Source organism: Dermochelys coriacea, chromosome 4 (genome assembly GCF_009764565.3).
Source record: "Dermochelys coriacea isolate rDerCor1 chromosome 4, rDerCor1.pri.v4, whole genome shotgun sequence".
Taxonomy (NCBI): domain Eukaryota; kingdom Metazoa; phylum Chordata; order Testudines; family Dermochelyidae; genus Dermochelys; species Dermochelys coriacea.
Window position 1 is genome coordinate 94,181,150 of NC_050071.1, and position 20,837 is coordinate 94,201,986.

At 38.3% G+C, this 20,837-nt stretch overlaps 1 protein-coding gene across 16 annotated transcripts in view; it reads left to right on the top strand.

Moving 5' to 3' along the window:
• FRYL (FRY like transcription coactivator) overlaps nt 1-20,837 on the top strand; it is a 429,780-nt gene that overhangs the window by 324,288 nt on the left and 84,655 nt on the right. For 5 of the 16 annotated variants that reach the window (XM_043513888.1, XM_043513887.1, XM_043513879.1 and 2 more), the window contains 9 exons: nt 673-858; nt 3,360-3,579; nt 4,781-4,902; nt 5,452-5,642; nt 6,537-6,631; nt 10,227-10,834; nt 13,434-13,531; nt 19,309-19,479; nt 20,682-20,822. In XM_043513888.1, the coding sequence (XP_043369823.1) occupies nt 673-858; nt 3,360-3,579; nt 4,781-4,902; nt 5,452-5,642; nt 6,537-6,631; nt 10,227-10,834; nt 13,434-13,531; nt 19,309-19,479; nt 20,682-20,822 (1,832 nt within the window). The remainder of the gene's footprint in view (nt 1-672; nt 859-3,359; nt 3,580-4,780; nt 4,903-5,451; nt 5,643-6,536; nt 6,632-10,226; nt 10,835-13,433; nt 13,532-19,308; nt 19,480-20,681; nt 20,823-20,837) is intronic. The other 11 variants (XM_043513881.1, XM_038399650.2, XM_043513886.1 and 8 more) reach the window with 5 other exon arrangements.

Sequence of the window (20,837 nt, forward strand, 5' to 3'; positions counted from 1 at the left end):
CAGGGGGATTTGGATAGGCGTGGGAGTTCCTGGGGGCCTATCGGGGGCGGGGGTGTGGATAGGGGTTGGGCAGTCAGGGGACAGGGAGTGGGGAGTTGGACAGTGGGTGGGGTCCCGGGGAGGGTGGTTCAGGGTGTGGGTCCCAGGAGGGGGTGATCAGGGGACAAGGAGCGGGGAGGTTGGATGGGTCAGGGGTTCTGAGGGGGGCAGTCAGGGGGCAGGAAGTGGGAGGGGGCGGATAGGGGGCAGGCTGTTTGGGGAGGCACAGCCTTCCCTACCTGGCGCTCCATACTGTTTTGCAACCCCGATGTGGCTCTCGGGCCAAAAAGTTTGCCCACCCCTGGCCTAGTTGGTTTATTATATGAAATAAACATAATATGTAAACGCGCTCTTGCTCAGTGTGGTAATGTTTTTTAATACAGTAAAGCCAGAGAGTTTTAATATATTGAAGTTATTGTAGAAAAAATAAAAGGGGAGATGGAAGGGAGCATATCCTCTGTTTCTCCCAATAGCCAAAATCTAACTCATTTTCAGTTGTTGTTGGTGAATATTTCTTTACCAAAAATAGATATCGTTTGTAGAGATTGATATAGACCACTAGGACTGCTGCTGATTTTAGTTAACTGCATATTTAATTGATTATTTCCTTTCTATTTTCCTCTTTAATTTTAGGGTTTGACCACTACCACCCTGAAGTGTATGAGCATTGTAAACGCCTGCTTTTGCATTTGTTGATAGTGATGGGCTCCAACAGTAATGTCCAGTCTGTTGCTTCTGTCCTTCTCAGGAACAGGGAGTTTAATGAACCCAGGGTGCTTACTGTCAAGCAAACTGCACATTTAGATTATACTTTCACAGGTAACCATAGCTACATTGTTCATGTTTCATTAATTAAAACAACACAGAAAGTCATTTTTTGATTGGACTTAAATATTAAAATCTCCATTGTTTGTAAATTATTTCACTTCCAGTTTTGTCCAGTTGGATAAAATTTCTCTCTTCCTTGAATTTTTCATTAACCTAAAATTAATATAGATGTTAACATTTTGTGTGCAGTCATCAGCAGTAGCAGCACAGCTGAATGTTAATTGCTGGCTTGCTGCTGCTGTGGAAACTGCAGAGGAAACTGTTAGCTGGTCATATAAAATAGCAACTACTTTTTTGTGATTTTAAAGGAGAAATAGGGAGATAAATTCCTCTATAAATTATAGCAACTTTCAATTTTGGACATAAGCCATTTGACATTGTATGATTTAATAGAATACCACAAAAATATTACAAGATTTTAGCATGACTTTTGCTTTTATTGTTGTACAAAGAATATGAGAAAACATATATAATCTGAAATGATCATATAGTATGAGAGACCTGTAAATTTCACTGGAAACATTTTTTATGAACCTTCACTTTTGATTGTATTATAGATTTGTGGAAAATGTGAACAAGGATTAATTTTGTTGACTCGTGATATTTCATATTATTTTCAGCAGATGGCAACAGCTGCCATGCAATATATTATTTCAGTTTTGTTGTAACTGGGAAGTAGTTTTGTGTTACGTGAAGAAAAAATAGTTTGTAAATTCTTGTGTAAATTTTACCATAGAATTTTACCAAATGCAATTCAGTTCTGATCTACAGAACCACTCTTGTTCCAGTCCTTGGGCTCTTGAGTAGAGCTGGCCAGAGACACGTTATGTAAGTTGGGTTGTAACATGAAAAAACATTGACTAGAGATCAGGATGAGAAGGCCAGCAAACTTTTATTTAGGTTCTGTCTACACTGAGAATTGAAACAGTATTGTTCAGGAGATTAGCCCCACATGGGGGAGTAAGCAAAAATTATTATAGTGATGTTTTTAACTTAAAAATAGGTGATTAATTTAATAAAATACCCTATATCAGCTTTATTTCATGAATCACTGATACTTTTTGAATTTTGCAGTAGAACATTATATAATTTAAAAACTATATTAAGACTAAATCCTGCAAGCAGATCTAGTAAATGCTGGTTAAATAATTGATTAAAATGGCAAGTTATACAATTTTAATAGATTGCATCTTTTTGATGAGAAAAAGGCCCTCATCTGACAAGATACTAAGCGCGGATAGACCTCTTTGTGGAACCCAGTTGGTCTAAACAGGACTCCATGTGAATACAGGGGCTATTCACACAGAGATACTTGTGGGGTCAGATCCTAAATATGTAGTTAAGGGACACAAACACTATAAAAATAACAGTGACTGGAGAAATACTATCCATATATGACCCAATTCTCCTTCCATCTGAACAGTGCTCAGCATAAGCTGGGGGAGTGATGCGGGGGTTGGTTGCAAAGTTTTCTTTAAGCCACTTTTGCCCCCCCACAATCCAATCCTGCAGCTGTGCATGCATCAGTCCAGAACGCAGCGAAGGTTAATGATCTACATTGGGTGCTAGTGGCCCTCAGCACTCCAACTACTGACGTCAGCTAGCCAGACACAGACAAACCCTGGCCATGCCTTCATTTTCCTTGGCTCCATTACCTGATACAATACTTGGGAGAAAGATAGTATAGAAGCTATGCAGGTTGTATTTTGCAGATGGTTCCCATGTGAAGAGGGAATGTGCCAGTAGCCAGAGTAAGCTGATTTTAGAGCAGCTTTATGCATCTAGAGTGGCACAAAACATCTCTAACTTATTGGTGGAATCAGCCTTACATATCAGTGTTTAATAATTAAATTCAGTTGTGATCAGATTACATTTCAATCAAAAAGCCAGTCTGCATTATCATTGTCCTCTTGACTTCTACTCTACAAGCATGTGTGTGTTATAATGCTTTCAAGTTCAACTACTGAATCAACTTGTTAAGGATGTGATGCCTACAAGTGCAGGGACTAATGGGTTGTCACTTCACCAGAATACTAATATAAAAATGAATGCTGGAGTCATTACTATGATTGTAGTTATGGATGGGTTATTCCTTATTATTTATTTAGGCCCCAATTATGCAAGGATTTATAGATGTGCTTAACCTTAGGTATGCCTGTTGACTTCATTAAGTCTCCTTGCATGCATAAAGTTAGCATATATGTGTTTGCAAGATCAGGGCTTTACTGGTAAAATACTGTAAACTCTTTTGAAACCTATCTCATAAAATGGGTAATTCATATGACATTGTTTTAAATTTTATATTTTCAGTGTTGGCATTACAAACAGATACTATTTTGATGGCCTAGAAGGTGAAAAGGAGCATCCTGTATGTTCAGTTTGAAAATATTTTAATTATCCTAATCAAAGTGCATCTTTAGAGAACCAGTGCATCATACTAATACATTTTTTGAAGTCTAATGTGAAAATGCAAAACTATAATATAATCATAGTTGTTTTTCTTTCAGCAGGTGTTAATGATTTTATACCTGATTACCAGCCCTCCCCAATGACAGACTCAGGGCTTAGTTCAAGTTCTACCTCTTCTAGCATCAGTTTAGGAAATACCAGTGCTGCCATTTCTCATCTGCACACCACCATCCTCAATGAAGTTGATATTCCAGTAGAGCAAGATGAAAAAGTGAAAACACTCATGGAATTTATTACCTCAAGGTAACACTTCAAGATCAACCATGGTCAAGGTGTATGGAAATATGGCAAAATGGCATATTATTTGGCATGAAGTTGACTATTTTTCTCTTCTGTTTATCATCAGTAAGATCTTAAATTTGATCTTAAATACTCTCTTGTTATGTGCATGTTATGTGTATATATAATAGCCTTCAAACCATTCTACTTTCTCTACATCCTAAGGGCAGTTGATTGGCCATCTCTCCTCCTGAGACTTCAAAAGGCCATTGATTGGTGAATTCCCCACTGATCTGAGGATCCCCTTTCCCACGGAAAGCTTTTCAGGGTTTCAAACCCTTTCCTCTCTTCAGCAACTCCAGTCCCACAACTACTTCCTTTAAAGACAATTGAACCACATTCTGGGATTTGGTGGGCTGCAGAATATGCTTCTTAAAGGTCTGATCAGAGAGCGTCTTGAAGGCTGTTGTGGGAACCTGGGTTTGTATGGATCTTCAAGGTGGCTTGGAGAAAGAGAGGGCGTGTGTGTTGACTGGGGAAGTAGGAATTGGTGGCAAAGTTTAGTTCTAAAACTGGCAACTTTCAAAAGGTTCCTATTTTCATATGATAATTCGTTTAGTGCTTTCAGAATCATATAAATAGAGCCGAGAAGATACAAAATTTGTATCCACATCCGATCCGCAATCTGCAAAAATGATCCATGGGTATAAAGCAGATATCCACAGATTTGCAGGGTTGAACATATAAACCTGAAACTCTAAATAGAACTTAGTGGTCAAAAACTTGATTTTGGTTTGCGGAAACTGTGGAAACTAAAAAAGAGTTTTTACACAGCCCTAGAACTTTAAAATAATGTGGTGTTGGGTTGTGGTATTTTTGCAAATGTATAGCATCAATTAAAATTACTTGCCATTAGGGTAACTACACATTCCCTCCTCCCTAAATTCCTCCTGCAGTTTCAATTGGCTTGAATATGTTGCTTTGTTTTTTGTCTTAATTGCTATATAATATTGCTGCACGTTTTTTAACAGCTGCCATATTTCATTCCAGAGAAATCTGTTTCAGTATACTGTATGTAGTTGATAAAGTCTTCTGGAATTCTTCTAGGTGAAAAGCACTGCATAAATAGATAATGATAATAGAGATCAATATAAAATAGATAAATATAAAAATGTTTTATACTTTTATGCTATGCTGTGTTATATGTTGGGTTTTATATATCTAGGAAAAGAGGGCCACTTTGGAATCATGAGGATGTTTCAGCCAAGAACCCTAGTATAAAGAGTGCTGAGCAGTTAACTGTGTTTCTAAAACATGTGGTGTCTGTGTTTAAGCAGTTGAGTTCAGGTATGTTAGAAAAGAGTTAATACATCGTAGAATTTCAATAAAATAAAAATCTTTGTGAAATAAATAAGAACGTCTCTTTAAGAAAATATGCATAGATTTCCAGGCTTCTGCTTTCACCCAATAGATGTTGCACTTTTATGTGACACAGTTCATAACTGTGTTCAGACTTGGATATGTCAACATAACGTGTGCTTGGAGAAGGAGAAAATGTATATTACAAGCTCACTGCAGATAATTATTGTTTAAATCTTGTATCTTTCTTTCCATCTGTCTAATTTAATATTTAATACTTCTGTTTAAGTTTATGGGAAAGCTGTTATGTGATTGGATGGATCTTTGTGAGGGATTCCAATTAAGCAAAGGGGGTGAGGGAGAAGAAGTAGTAGATAAAACTAACTTAAAAGCCAACACAGAGGTGGCTATAATAATCTTGTCAGTAGAAAAAATAAGTGTGCAATAACACTGGTAATGTATGTAATAATTGCAACTTCCTTTTCTTTTCTTTTTTTAAATCTGCTGTGTTACTTGGACATACATTTGATTTCATAGCAGGATTTCAGTTGGAGCACCATCTTAGTGAAGTTGCTTTGCAAACTGCACTTTCTTGCTCCTCTCGACACTATGCTGGGAGATCGTTTCAGATTTTCAGGGCTCTGAAGCAGCCTCTTTCTGCATCTACGCTTTCTGACATTCTCTCCAGGCTTGTAGAAACTGTAGGAGATGCAGGAGAAGAAGCACAGGTATTTGCATATTTTCTTATTTTCTCTCCTTTGCAGCCATCTCACTTACAATTTTCCCATTTTATTAAACAATATTTTAATTGTATTTTTTAATACCATAATAAAAGATAAAAGCAGAATGATGGGCTCAGCTGCATTCTCTCCTTAAATGAAGAAGAAAGGGGTATTAAAAGTGATGTGACTGGTATTGGATTTAACTTCTGTAACACTTTGAATTTTCACTTCTGAAGAACAAAACAAAAATAATTCATGGTTATGCTGAGCACTTTGCTTTCAAAAGCAACCTAGTAGTTTCCAAACATTTACTTTCAGAGACTCTGCAGTCTGAACTAGATATCTCAGGTGAAGTAATTGGCTTCCTGGCAGCACCCATACTTTTTATAATTCAAAATATGCCTCAAGTATTTTAAAATAAAACAATATAATATTAAAGAAGAAACAACAATTTTAGTATGATCTGATATTTAGATTTATCAGCAACATATTGTATCTTTACAGTTTATCCTATGTCACTCCTTGCAAAAGAAATTGACTATCCTATTCAAACCACAAAAAGAGGGACTAAGTCATAAAGTGTAAATACACCCAGTGGAATAATGGAACTTGATGGTTATCTTGTCAGAAGTATTGGACCAAAGAATATAACACAAATAAATCCATGATTGTGTCATTCACTAGTTTTAAAATTAAATTGTATACTGTTCTTTGTTTTACATTGAATTTGCACCATTAATTTGAGTCATGCATCATTAGGATCATGGTGTAATTAGATCAGAAAGTTATGAATCAGTCCCTAACATTGTTTGTTCTATTTGTATATCACAATCAAGAGGTCCTACGCAATCTGCACTGTTATACATACTATAACATATAATAACCTTGGACCTTTTTCAGGGTTTTGTCATAGAGCTACTTCTGACTCTAGAATCTGCCATTGATACATTGGCTGAAACCATGAAGCATTATGACCTTATATCTGCACTTTCTCAGTAAGTACTTATACTAGTCAAAGTACAGTATTCATGGGAACTATTAGTTATTTATTACTCGTAATCAAAACGTTTCTGCCATCATTTCAGTTTAGACTTAATACAAGGACAGCATGCTGTTTTCAGATGTTCATATCTTTGAGCTCTTAGTCAAATTTCCTGAAACTGACTTCAGTTACTCCTTACTTTTTCTATTGCTAGGTGGTAGAGCAAATTCGGCACTTTTAAATCAGTGTGTGTTTCTCAGTTATGAAGGGGAGAATTTGTAAATCAAATTTGTTAGATCTGGGTTTTGTTCACATCCGTGCTGTTGAACTATTGGACCTCAATTCTGTGAACCATTGAGTGCCTTCAGTTCTGATTAACTTCCGTGGAAATGAGGGCACTCACCATCTTTTAGGATCAGAGCCTATCTGACTGTGGTTATCACATAAGCACTCCGTGCCTCAGTTTCTCCATCTATAAAATGTAAGTAGTGATACTAAATTTTTTAAGTGCTATAAGATCTCTGGATGAAAATTGCTACATCATGGTAGTTACTATTTATATTAATTAGGATTACAATAATTTGTAAACCAAATTTCTTCAACTGCAGCAGATACTAGACCACATTTAGAGCTGCCTACTCGGCATTCCAAATGTGTTGCTTTTTATTATAAAGTGTAAATAAAGGTCTGTAATTTTTCTTCCCCATTCTGTGTCAAACTTTCAAAACATTCTTATCTTGTGTCTGAGAGCAGACTTGAAAAATTACATTGTTAATATTATGGTTCCCTTTGCCCCCAGGGACTTGCTTTATTAAAAAGAAAATGAGCCTGACCAAGCATAATTATATGTTATCCTACAAATGTTCCTTTCACATAAGGCTCTTGCCAGTTATTCATGCTTTTTTCACATCAAGATTGGATTACTGAAATGTGTACACTTGAATAGAACTTGGAAACTTCATCTAGTGCAGAATGCAGCTACCGATATACTTTGAGATACTTCATGCATGAAATATGATCTGTAGCCAGTATTAACTTCCATTTGGCTTCTGTGTACAATTCAAAGAGTTAGCCCTATGTAGTCGGGGTCTTGGATAAAGGCTTAGAAACTGCTTCTGTTTGTGTTTAATCCTGGCATTTGAAACCAGCTACAGTATTTCTCACCATTGAACACTGACCATAATGGGAGTTGAGGGTGTTCAGTACTTCACAGGTTCAGGCTTTAAGTCCCAGACTTTAGGGGCTGATGGTAAGGCATTGTCCTTGGAGGGCCCCAACTGGAATTTGCTTTCGCCACTGGTCTGGCGAAACTCAAAAGTTTATTCAACTTCGGGGCATTTGCTACCCATGTCTTTTCACTCGGATTTTGGACTTAAGGCTTGTATTACAAGGGGTTGCATTTCTGGGGTGGTATAAGGAGGTGTTTTTGAGTAATGAGATGTATTCTAGGATCTAATATATGTGCCTACTAGTGTTGAGAGATGTGTTTTATAAACTGAAAAAATAATCCATACTCACATGCCCCTCTACTACTCAAAAGATTGTTCCAAAGTACAAAGGTTGTATTGGAGTTCCTCTGTATAAATTTAAGCTTAATTCGAAAGTTATTGATTACAATGTGGCATTTATACTGTATATCCACATAAAATGGGTTCCAGAAAATGTTGATATCTTTCATAAATGCTCCTGAGTCTCAGTGTGAAAGGCATGGAAGGTATGGATCTGTCTAGGATGCTACCTTAAGAGAAATATAAGGACATGTATGACAGGTTTCAGAGTAGTAGCCGTGTTAGTCTGTATTCGCAAAAAGAAAAGGAGTACTTGTGGCACCTTAGAGACTAACAAATTTATTAGAGCATAAGCTTTCGTGAGCTACAGCTCACTTCATCGGATGCATTTGGTGGAAAAAACAGAGGGGAGATTGATATACACACACAGAGAACGTGAAACAATGGTCACATAAACACCACCCTATATCGGAAACCTACTGACCGCTATTCCTACCTACATGCCTCTAGCTTTCACCTAGATCATACCACACGATCCATTGTCTACAGCCAAGCTCTACGATATAACTGCATTTGCTCCAACCCCTCAGACAGAGACAAACACCTACAAGATCTCTTTCATGCATTCCTACCTGCTGAAGTGAAGAAACAGATTGACAGAGCCAGAAGAGTACCCAGAAGTCACCTACTACAGGACAGGCCCAACAAAGAAAATAACAGAATGCCACTAGCCATCACCTTCAGCCCCCAACTAAAACCTCTCCAACGCATCCTCAAGGATCTACAACCTATCCTGAAGGACGACCCATCACTCTCACAGATCTTGGGAGACAGGCCAGTCCTTGCTTACAGACAGCCCCCCAATCTGAAGCAAATACTCGCCAGCAACCACACACCACACAACAGAATCTCTAACCCAGGAACCTATCCTTGCAACAAAGCCCGTTGCCAACTCTGTCCACATATCTATTCAGGGGACACCATCATAGGGCCTAATCACATCAGCCACACTATCAGAGGCTCATTCACCTGCGCATCTACCAATGTGATATATGCCATCATGTGCCAGCAATGCCCCTCTGCCATGTACATTGGTCAAACTGGACAGTCTCTACGTAAAAGAATGAATGGAGACAAATCAGACGTCAAGAATTATAACATTCAAAAACCAGTTGGAGAACACTTCAATCTCTCTGGTCACTCGATCACAGACCTAAGAGTGGCTATCCTTCAACAAAAAAGCTTCAAAAACAGACTCCAACGAGAGACTGCTGAATTGGAATTAATTTGCAAACTGGATACAATTAACTTAGGCTTGAATAGAGACTGGGAATGGATGAGTCATTACACAAAGTAAAACTATTTCCCCATGTTATTTCTCCCCCCCACCCCACCCCCCACTGTTCCTCAGATATTCTTGTTAACTGCTGGAATTAGCCTACCTTGCTTGTCACCATGAAAGGTTTTCCTCCTTTCCCCCCCGCCCGCTGCTGGTGATGGCTTATCTTAAGTGATCACTCTCCTTACAGTGTGTATGATAAACCCATTGTTTCATGTTCTCTGTGTGTGTATATAAATCTCTCCTCTGTATTTTCCACCAAATGCATCCGATAAAGTGAGCTGTAGCTCACGAAAGCTTATGCTCTAATAAATTTTTTAGTCTCTCTAAGGTGCCACAAGTACTCCTTTTCTTTCTATAAGGACATGTAAATAACCGCATTTCTTAATTCCCTGCCTTTTCTCATCTGTAAGAAAATATATGGGAATTCTAAATCTTCATTCCTAGCTGATATTTTTTCAAGTTTTTGACCAATATGTCTAATTGTACTAGATCCCTGGTTGGCTCTCTAACCTTGATAATTTCTTATGTCTGGAAAACATTTCTTCCCTAGCTATGGTGTTGAAGTAACAAGGCAGTCTCCCTCTCTTCAAGGACTTCATTATGATATAAGTATTTCCTGAGACCTATTCACTGATAATAAAATATACTCTGCATGTGCTGGAGGATTGATTTTTTTGGAGCCCTTATTTTTTAGGATGTACATTATTGAAGGTCTGAAATTTTACATGCAATAATATATTTCGTTGCTCTTATTTTAGAACCTCATACTATGATCCTGTAATGGGAAACAAGTATGCAGCTAACAGAAAAAGCACTGGACAGATAAATCTAAGCACAAGTCCTACTAGTAGCGGCAATTGTTTGGGATATTACAGCAATGCAAGGAGTAACTCTTTGAGACTGACTTTAATTGGTGACCGGAGAGGTGACCGTCGACGGAGCAACACACTGGATATAATGGATGGAAGAATAAACCATGGTGGAAGCTTAGCAAGGACTAGAAGCCTCTCCTCTCTGAGAGAGGGAGGAATGCATGATGTGCAGCCCACTACTGATCCTATCAACCTGATGGCCACCATATTTTGGATTGCAGCATCCTTGCTAGAATCGGATTATGAATATGAATACCTCCTGGCTCTCAGGCTGCTCAACAAACTGCTTATTCATTTGTCTCTTGATAAATCAGAGAGTCGGGAGAAGATAGAAAAGGTGCAGAGTAAACTGAAATGGAATAACTTTCCAGGCCTTCAGCAGCTCTTCCTTAAGGGCTTTACCTCAGTGTCTACACAGGAAATGACAGTTCACCTCCTCAGTAAACTCATCACGGTCTCCAAACATACATTGGTTGATCCCTCCCAATTAGCAGGTATTTTTAATCAAGTTATATGTAACCATATTGAATAATCTAGGCATGGCCCAATATCTAAACAAATACTTTGCTTCAGCCTTTAATAAGGCTAAAGTTGATCTTAGGGATAATGGTAGCATGACAAATGGGAATGAGGATATGGAGGTAGATATTACAATATCTGAGGTAGAAGTGAAACTGAAACAGCTTAATGGGACTAAATCGGGGGGCCCAGATAATCTTCATCCAAGAATATTAAAGGAATTGGCACCTGAAATTGCAAGCCCATTAGCAAGAATTTTTAATGAATCTGTAAACTCAGGAGTAGTACCGCATGATTGGAGAATTGCTAATATAGTTCCTATTTTTAAGAAAGGGAAAAAAAAATGATCCGGGGAACTACAGGCCTGTTAGTTTGACATCTGTGGTATGCAAGGTCCTAGAAAAAATTTTGAAGGAGAAATTAGTTAAGGACATTGAAGTCAATGGTAAATGGGACAAAATAAAACATGGTTTTACAAAAGGTAGATCATGCCAAACCAACCTAATCTCCTTTTTTGAAAAAGTAACAGATTTTTTAGATAAAGGAAATGCAGTGGATCTAATTTACCTAGATTTCAGTAAGGCATTTGATACCGTGCCACATGGGGAATTATGAGTTAAATTGGAGAAGATGGGGATCAGTATGAACATCAAAAGGTGGATAAGGAATTGGTTAAAGGGGAGACTGCAACGGGTCCTACTGAAAGGCGAACTGTCAGGCTGGAGGGAGGTTACCAGTGGAGTTCCTCAGGGATCGGTTTTGGGACCAATCTTATTTAATCTTTTTATTACTGACCTTGGCACAAAAAGTGGGAGTGTGCTAATAAAGTTTGCAGATGATACAAAGCTGGGAGGTATTGCCAATTCAGAGAAGGATCGGGATATTATACAGGAGGATCTGGATGACCTTGTAAACTGGAGTAATAGTAATAGGATGAAATTTAATAGTGAGAAGTGTAAGGTTATGCATTTAGGGTTTAATAACAAGAATTTTAGTTATAAGTTGGGGACGCATCAATTAGAAGTAACGGAAGAGGAGAAGGACCTTGGAGTATTGGTTGATCATAGGATGACTATGAGCTGCCAATGTGATATGGCTGTGAAAAAAGCTAATGCGGTTTTGGGGTGCATCAAGAGAGGCATTTCCAGTAGGGATAAGGAGGTTTTAGTACCATTTATAGAAGGCACTGGTGAGACCTCACCTAGAATACTGTGTGCAGTTCTGGTCTCCCATGTTTAAAAATGATGAATTCAAACTGGAGCAGGTACAGAGAAGGGCTACTAGAATGATCTGAGGAATGGAAAACTTGTCTTATGAAAGGAGACTTAAGGAGCTTGGCTTGTTTAGCCTAACTAAAAGAAGGTTGAGGGGAGATATGATTGCTCTCTATAAATATATCAGAGGGATAAATACAGGAGAGGAAGAGGAATTATTTCAGCTCAGCACCAATGTGGACACAAGAACAAATGGGTATAAACTGGCCACCAGGAAATTTAGACTTGAAATTAGACAAAGGCTTCTAACCATCAGAGGAGTGAAGTTTTGGAATAGCCTTCCAAGGGAAGCAGTGGGGGCAAAAGATCTATCTGGTTTTAAGATTCTACTCGATAAGTTTATGGAGGAGATGGTATGATGGGATAATGTGATTTTGGTAAGTAATTGATCTTTAAATATTCAAGGTAAATAGGACTAATCCCCTGAGATGGGATATTAGATGGATGGGATCTGAGTTACCCAGGAAAGAATTTTCTGTAGTATCTGGCTGATGAATCTTGCCCATATGCTCAGGGTTTAGCTGATCGCCATATTTGGGGTCGGGAAGGAATTTTCCTCCAGGGCAGATTGGAGAGGCCCTGGAGGTTTTTCGCCTTCCTCTGTAGCATGGGGCCTGGGTGACTTGAGGGAGGCTTCTCTGCTCCTTGAAGTCTTTAAACCATGATTTGAGGACTTCAATAGCTCAGATGTAGGTGAGGTTTTTCGTAGGAGTGAGTGGGTGAGATTCTGTGGCCTGCGCTGTGCAGGAGGTCGGACTAGATGATCAGAATGGTCCCTTCTGACCTTAGTATCTATGAACTCGGTAGTAGGTTAACTGAAAAATAAATTAATTTTTGGCATTAAAATCAGTAGTGATATACATTGCATGAAGAGCAAAAGTAAACCCGTGGTCCTCAGCATTGTTACACTAGGTACAATGTAGATTGTGATCATTTGTTTAGAGACCCTGTGCAAAGAGTTTCTATGAGTAAACCTACTGGAAGATTGGAATTGTATATTACATTATAGTAAATTTGTTTCCAAAGTAAGTAAGAATATATATCAGTTTTTTCCTTCTCAAACCATTTAGTCATCGTGGCCTTGGTTTAGTGCTGTTCTAAACCTTTGCATATTCTCTTAGGAGCTTGCCATTGTGCTGAATAAGAGCAGGTTACATATTAATTTTGTTTAACTGATTAGGTGATTATTCTACTTCCATCTTAAATAATAAAGCAGTTTTGGTTACAGAGATCTTGTTTTTAAAATATTAGAAGTTTGTTGTGTGCTCACATAACTTCTGCACCATTTGTTTGTCTGCAGGATTTCCTCTTAACATCTTGTGCTTACTGCCTCATCTAATCCAACATTTTGATAACCCAACTCAGTTCTGTAAAGAAACAGCAGACAGGATAGCGAAGGTATGTAAATATTTTTAAAATAACATTCAGGAATTATTCACAACTTAGACTTTCACTTTTACAGCCAAAACAGAGATGTACCTTTCATACCAATTATCTCTGTAAAGTAGTACAATGCTGCTTTTCCAGTAAATTTTCTTCTTCCACGTCTAAGACCTATCTATAATAATTGTGTTAATGAGAAGTAATTGTTCTCTAGGGGCCTCATCTAAAGTTCTGTGAAGTCAAGGGGAGTATTTACACTGAAATCAGTGGTCTTTGGATCAGGCTCTAAGTGCTCCTCTATAGGATCGGAGTAGCCATTAGGCTTAACCTATAAATTGGGAAGGTAAGAAGCAATTCTTCATGATGCTAGTGTTGCAAAAGACTATCTTTTTTTTTTTTAATTTAAAAAAAGAAGTTGAAGTCACAACTAGTGAACTTAATTTCTTTAAATCACATTTATAATTTTTAATTTTCAAGTGTATTTCACAGTTTAATTCTAGTAAGGAAATGATCCTTACCTTTGACACTGGTGTGTATTGGAAAAACAAGTAATGTACAGTTTTTGTTACTTGAAAACAATGATTATCTTGTGGAAAATTGATTTGAATGACTTTTTAAATTGTATTCTTCATGAAAGTGGGGTAAAATATGCACCAGCAGTTCCCAAATGAATCCATGGACTATTGGTGATCCCCAGAGCACTTCATTGGAAAGAAGAGCATGGAAATAAGATGGCACCTATACAATAGGGCAGGCAGCATGACCTACTGGATAGAACACTGGACTGAGATTTGGGAGACTTGAGTTCTATTCCAGAATCTGCCTCAGTTATCCCATCTGTAAAATGAGGATAATCATACTGACCTCATTTTGTAAAGTGCTTTGAGATTTGCTGAGGAAAAGTGCTATGTAAGAGCTAGGTAGTGGTATTGTTATAAGAGCAGGAGAGGAACAAAACTGCCCTCAGGCACAGGATCCATAGTGTAAGTGGAGCTGCCAGTTACCAGAGGGAGGGAAATGTCCCGAGAAGAAGGGAACAAGACAGCTAGGTATATGTCCAGGGGAACAGATAGAATAAAGGACTAGGTGTTAAGGCATGTTCAAGGGAGAGGAGGAGAAGGGTGCAGGCAACAGCAAAGTATATGCAGAAGAGAAGGAGGATAGAGAAAGAGAACTGATGGGAGGGGAAGATTAAATGAAGATCAGCAGTGAGCAATGTAATTAACTTTTTTTCAAAAAGGACAAAACGCTTATTCCATTAAAGGCAGTTAAAATACATATGAACTTTTAGTAATAGGGCTGTTAATTAATTGCAGTTAACTCACACGATTAACTCAAAAAATTGTTATTAAAAAAATTAATCATGATTAAACGCACTTTTTAATTGCACTGTTATACAATGGAATACCAATTGAAATGTATTAAATATTTTGGATGTTTTTCTCCATTTTAAAATATATTGATTTTTAATTACAACACAATATACAAAGTGTACAGTGCTCACTTTATATTATTTTTTATTATAAATATTTGCAATGTAAAAGTGGCAAACAAAAGAAATAGTATTTTTCAACTCGCTTCATACAAGTACTGTAGTACTCTTTATCACGTAAGTCCAACTTACAAATGTAGATTGTTTTGTTTTTGAATGCAGTTATGTAACAAAAAAAAAATGTAAAACTTCGGAGCGTACAAGTCCACTCAGTACTACTACTTCAGCCAATCACTAAGACAAACAAGTTCATTTACATTTACGGGAGATAATGCTGCCCGTTTCTTATTTACAATGTCACCTGAAAGTGAAAACAGATGTTCGCATGGCACTTTTGTAGCTGGCATTGCCATGTATTTACGTACCAGTTATGCTAAACATTTGTATGCCTCTTCATGCTTCGGCTGCTGTTCCAGACAACATGTGTCCATGTTGATAACAGGTTCTGCTTGATAACCATCCAAAGCAGTGCGGTCCGAAGCATGTTCATTTTCATCATCTGAGTCAGATGCCACCAGCAGAAAGATTGATTTTCTTTTTTGGTGGTTCAGGTTCTGTAGTTTCCACATCGGATTGTTGCTCTTTTAAGACTTCTGAAAGCTTGCTCTATACATCGTTCCTCTCGGATTTTGGAAGGCATTTTGGATTCTAAAACCTTGGGTCGAGTGATGTAGCTATCTTTAGAAATCTCACACTGGTACCTTCTTTGTGTTTCGTCAAATCTGCAGTGAAAGTGTTCTTAAAACGAGCAACATGTGCTGTGTCATCATCCGAGACTGCTATAACATGAAACATATGGCAGAATACAAGTAAAATGGAGTAGGAGATGTACAATTCTCACCCAAGGAGTTCATTTACAAATTTAATTAATGCATTATTTTTTTAATGAGCATCATCAGCATGGTTGACTGTGCGTTGTGTGAAAAAATGCTTCTTTTTGTTTGTTTTAAACCTGCTGTCTATTAATTTCATTTGGTGGCCCCTAGCTCTTGTGTTATGAGAAGAAGTAAATAACACTTCCTTATTTACTTTCTCCACACCAGTCATGATTTTATAGACCTCTATCATATCCCCCCCTTAGTCGTCTCTTTTCCAAGCTGACAAGTCCCAGTCTTATTAATCTCTCCTCATACGGCAGCCGTTCCATACCCCTAATCATTTTTGTTGCCCTTTTCTGAACCTTTTCCAAGACCAATATATCTTTTTTTGAGATGGGGCAACCACATCTGCACGCAATATTTAAGATGTGGGCGTACCATAGATTTATATAGAGGCAATATGATATTTTCTGTCTTATTATCTATCCCTTTGTTAATGATTCCCAACAGTCTGTTCGCTTTTTTGACTGCAGCTGCACATAGAGTGGATGTTTTCAGAGAACTATCCACCAGTAAAAAAGTTTAACGTTTACCGGTAAGAACATCATGTGCCAGTTTTTCTGCCCAGACTTCCCTGGTTTAAAACAGATTTAACTTGCAGCATAGATGCAGTGGTGCAAGCCACTCAGAGTGCCTTTCACATTTCTAGGGAACCTGTAACTAATATTTCCAACACACCTCTGACCAACATATTAACCCACAGAGACCTTCCTGCCAACACTACAAAAAGAAGGATTCTGGGTGGACTCCTCCTGAAGGTCGAATCAGCAGCCTGGATTTCTACATAGAGTGCTTCCGCCGACGTGCACGAGCTGAAATTGTGGAAAAGCAGCATCGCTTGCCCCATAACCTCAGCCATGCAGAACACAGTGCCATCCACAGCCTCAGAAACAACTCTGACATCATAATCAAAAAGGCTGACAAAGGAGGTGCTGTCGTCATCATGAATAGGTTGGAGTATGAACAAGAGGCTACTAGGCAGCTCTCCAACACCACTTTCTATAAGCCATTACCCTCTGATCCCACTGAGAGTTACCAAAAGAAATTACAGCATTTGCTCAAGAAACTCCCTGAAAAAGCACAAGAACAAATCAGCACAGACACACCCCTAGAACCCCGACCTGGGGTATTCTATCTGCTACCCAAGATCCATAAACCTGGAAATCCTGGACGCCCCATCATCTCAGGCATTGGCACCCTGACAGCAGGATTGTCTGGCTATGTAGACTCCCTCCTCAGGCCCTTCGTTACCAGCACTCCCAGCTATCTTCGAGACACCACTGACTTCCTGAGGAAACTACAGTCCATTGGTGATCTTCCTAAAAACACCATCCTAACCACTATGGATGTAGAAGCCCTCTACACCAACATTCCACACAAAGATGGACTACAAGCCGTCAGGAACAGTATCCCCGATACTGTCACGGCTAACCTGGTGGCAGAACTTTGTGACTTTGTCCTGACCCATAACTATTTCACATTTGGTGACAATGTATACCTTCAAATCAGCGGCACTGCGATGGGTACCCGCATGGCCCCACAGTATGCCAACATTTTTATGGCTGACTTAGAACAATACTTCCTCAGCTCTCGTCCCCTAATGCCCCTACTCTACTTGCGCTACATTGATGACATCTTCATCATCTGGACCCCTGGAAAAGAAGCTCTTGAGGAATTCCACCATGATTTCAACAATTTCCATCCCACCATCAACCTCAGCCTGGACAAGTCCACACAAGAGATCCACTTCCTGGACACTACGGTGCTAATAAGCGATGGTCACATAAACACCACCCTATATCGGAAAACTACTGACCGGTATTCCTACCTACATGCCTCTAGCTTTCATCCAGATCATACCACTCGATCCATTGTCTACAGCCAAGCTCTACGATATAACCGCATTTGCTCCAACCCCTCAGACAGAGACAAACAAAGAAAATAACAGAACGCCACTAGCCATCACCTTCAGCCCCCAACTAAAACCTCTCCAACGCATCCTCAAGGATCTACAACCTATCCTGAAGGACGACCCATCACTCTCACAGATCTTGGGAGACAGGCCAGTCCTTGCTTACAGACAGCCCCCCAATCTGAAGCAAATACTCACCAGCAACCACACACCACACAACAGAATCACTAACCCAGGAACCTATCCTTGCAACAAAGCCCGTTGCCAACTCTGTCCACATATCTATTCAAGGGATACCATCATAGGGCCTAATCACATCAGCCACACTATCAGAGGCTCGTTCATCTGTGCATTTACCAATGTGATATATGCCATCATGTGCCAGCAATGCCCCTCTGCCATGTACATTGGCCAAACTGGACAGTCTCTACGTAAAAGAATGAATGGACACAAATCAGACGTCAAGAATTATAACATTCAAAAACCAGTTGGAGAACACTTCAATCTCTCTGGTCACTCGATTACAGACCTAAGAATGGCTATCCTTCAACAAAAAAGCTTCAAAAACAGACTCCAACGAGAGACTGCTGAATTGGAATTAATTTGCAAACTGGATACAATTAACTTAGGCTTGAATAGAGACTGGGAATGGATGAGTCATTACACAAAGTAAAACTATTTCCCCATGTTATTTCTCCCCCCCCACCCCACCCCCCACTGTTCCTCAGATATTCTTGTTAACTGCTGGAATTAGCCTACCTTGCTTGTCACCATGAAAGGTTTTCCTCCTTTCCCCCCCCTGCTGCTGGTGATGGCTTATCTTAAGTGATCACTCTCCTTACAGTGTGTATGATAAACCCATTGTTTCATGTTCTCTGTGTGTGTATATAAATCTCTCCTCTGTTTTTTCCACCAAATGCATCCGATGAAGTGAGCTGTAGCTCACGAAAGCTTATGCTCTAATAAATTTGTTAGTCTCTAAGGTGCCACAAGTACTCCTTTTCTTTTTGCGAATACAGACTAACACGGCTGCTACTCTGAAACCTGTAACTAAGCTGTAGAGCTCCAGAAGTATGGATGGGGTGGAGTGGAAAAGTAAGTGCAGCCTAGGCGGTGACAGAGCTAGGCCTGCCAGGAGATGTACCCTCTCTCAGTCAGCCTTCATTGATTAGATTTTACAGTTGCCCTCTCTTAGTGAAACCCCCTCCAGTACAGCTACCCCTAAAGGCATGACTCTAGCCCTAGGTGGTTATGTTATTTTAACAGTGTAAATACTCTGCACATTTTTTTTATATTGAATAGTAATTTTAAATGTTCAGCAGTTTTCTAAATTATTTTTATAGTAAATTCAAATCTTGAGCCTGACTTTGTAAAATATAGATGTTCTTGTGGTTATTTTGTCCTCGCTGTTGCTGAAAAATACATCCTAAAAGTTGAGAAAGGTATTACACTTTCCATATATTCAATAATTAGTGGGTGAAGGAAATTAATTTCTTTTTTTGTTTTCTAGGTTTGTACAGAAGAGAAGTCACCAACCCTTGCCAATTTGGCGCATATGATGAGTTTATACAGTACACACAGTTATTCCAGAGACTGTTCTAACTGGATTAACGTAGTGTGTAGATATTTGCATGACTCCTTCTCAGATACTACATTTAACCTTGTAACTTATCTTGCAGAGGTAAATTTTACTGAAAATGTATTTCATTTAGACAGCCTGATTTAAACCATGCCTTTATTGATGACACATTTTTTATTTTTCACGCTCTTGAAAATGTAAAAAATATATTTAGAAAGTCTTCTATGGAATAAAAGTGATATTAAAAAATTGTAGGATTTGGAGGGGAGAGGGTGGCTAAAACCATTTTTGAGTAGTGAATCTGAATTTTTAAATTGAAATGGTCATCCCGCCAATGGCAGGTCCATTTTTTTTTTATGGCAGTAATATTTTGTAATGCATCTTAAGTTCTGTCCCTTTACATCAGTTACTGGCACAGAGCTGCTATTGCTTCTTTTTCATTCCTATCAAAGTCTCGATAAAGTACATATATTTCGGGTTTTAAAGAAATATATTTAGAATATATATTAAAAGAAATTTTCTGATCCTGATTAAGCTGTAATTTAAAGTTGCTCTCAGTAGAAAATAAATTTTAATCAGAGAGTAAAGATGTAAATATTGTGTGGCATATTTTTCTAATTGCTTTGAGCACACAACATTTAGTGAATAGTTCTGCAAGCCCTCCATGTGCAGAACTACCATTGCCTCTAATATAAGTGCTCTGCATGGAGAGTTTACCAGAACTGGCCCTTAAAATGCATTGCTTAAAACTGACAACCCTGGTATCCTTGATTTTTATTTTTCCCTGTATGAATCTTTGAGCTTTTGTGAATATTTTATTGATAAAGACAATAGCAATTGTATGGATTAAACTTCTGTAAGCCTTATAGATCAAAAGTCCTTTATATAACATTATTTGCAGTTTTTCCTGTTCTTGTACAGTATTGTTAAAGAAGCATACATATAAATTCAGGGAGCTTTGGGATTTAGAAGAGTTGTTTTATTTAGTCTGAAATATTTTGCTTGTAGGTCCTTTAGAGCTGTGCTAACATTTAAAGTATCACCAAAATTATATTACTTAATGAATGAAAGTTGTGAATACAGAAGAAAAATACTGGAATAGAACATACTGTTCTATTGTACTCTGCTGTATTCTCTTTTCCAAGCCAGATGTTGAAGTTTTGAAATAAATCTTTAATTTACCACATAAATATAAAAGGAAATCTGTATCAAAGTTAGTTAGCATTTATTATTGTATGACTTTTGTACCGTGTGCTGCCATCAAGCAACCTGTTTAAAATTAACTTTTTCAATTATATTTTTAGCTTTTAGAGAAAGGGTTATCTAGTATGCAGCAATCTTTATTGCAAATCATTTACAGTCTTCTGAGTCATATTGACCTGTCTGGAGCACCAGTGAAGCAGTTTAATCTGGAGATCATAAAGGTTATTGGTAAATATGTTCAGGTATGTATTCTGAAA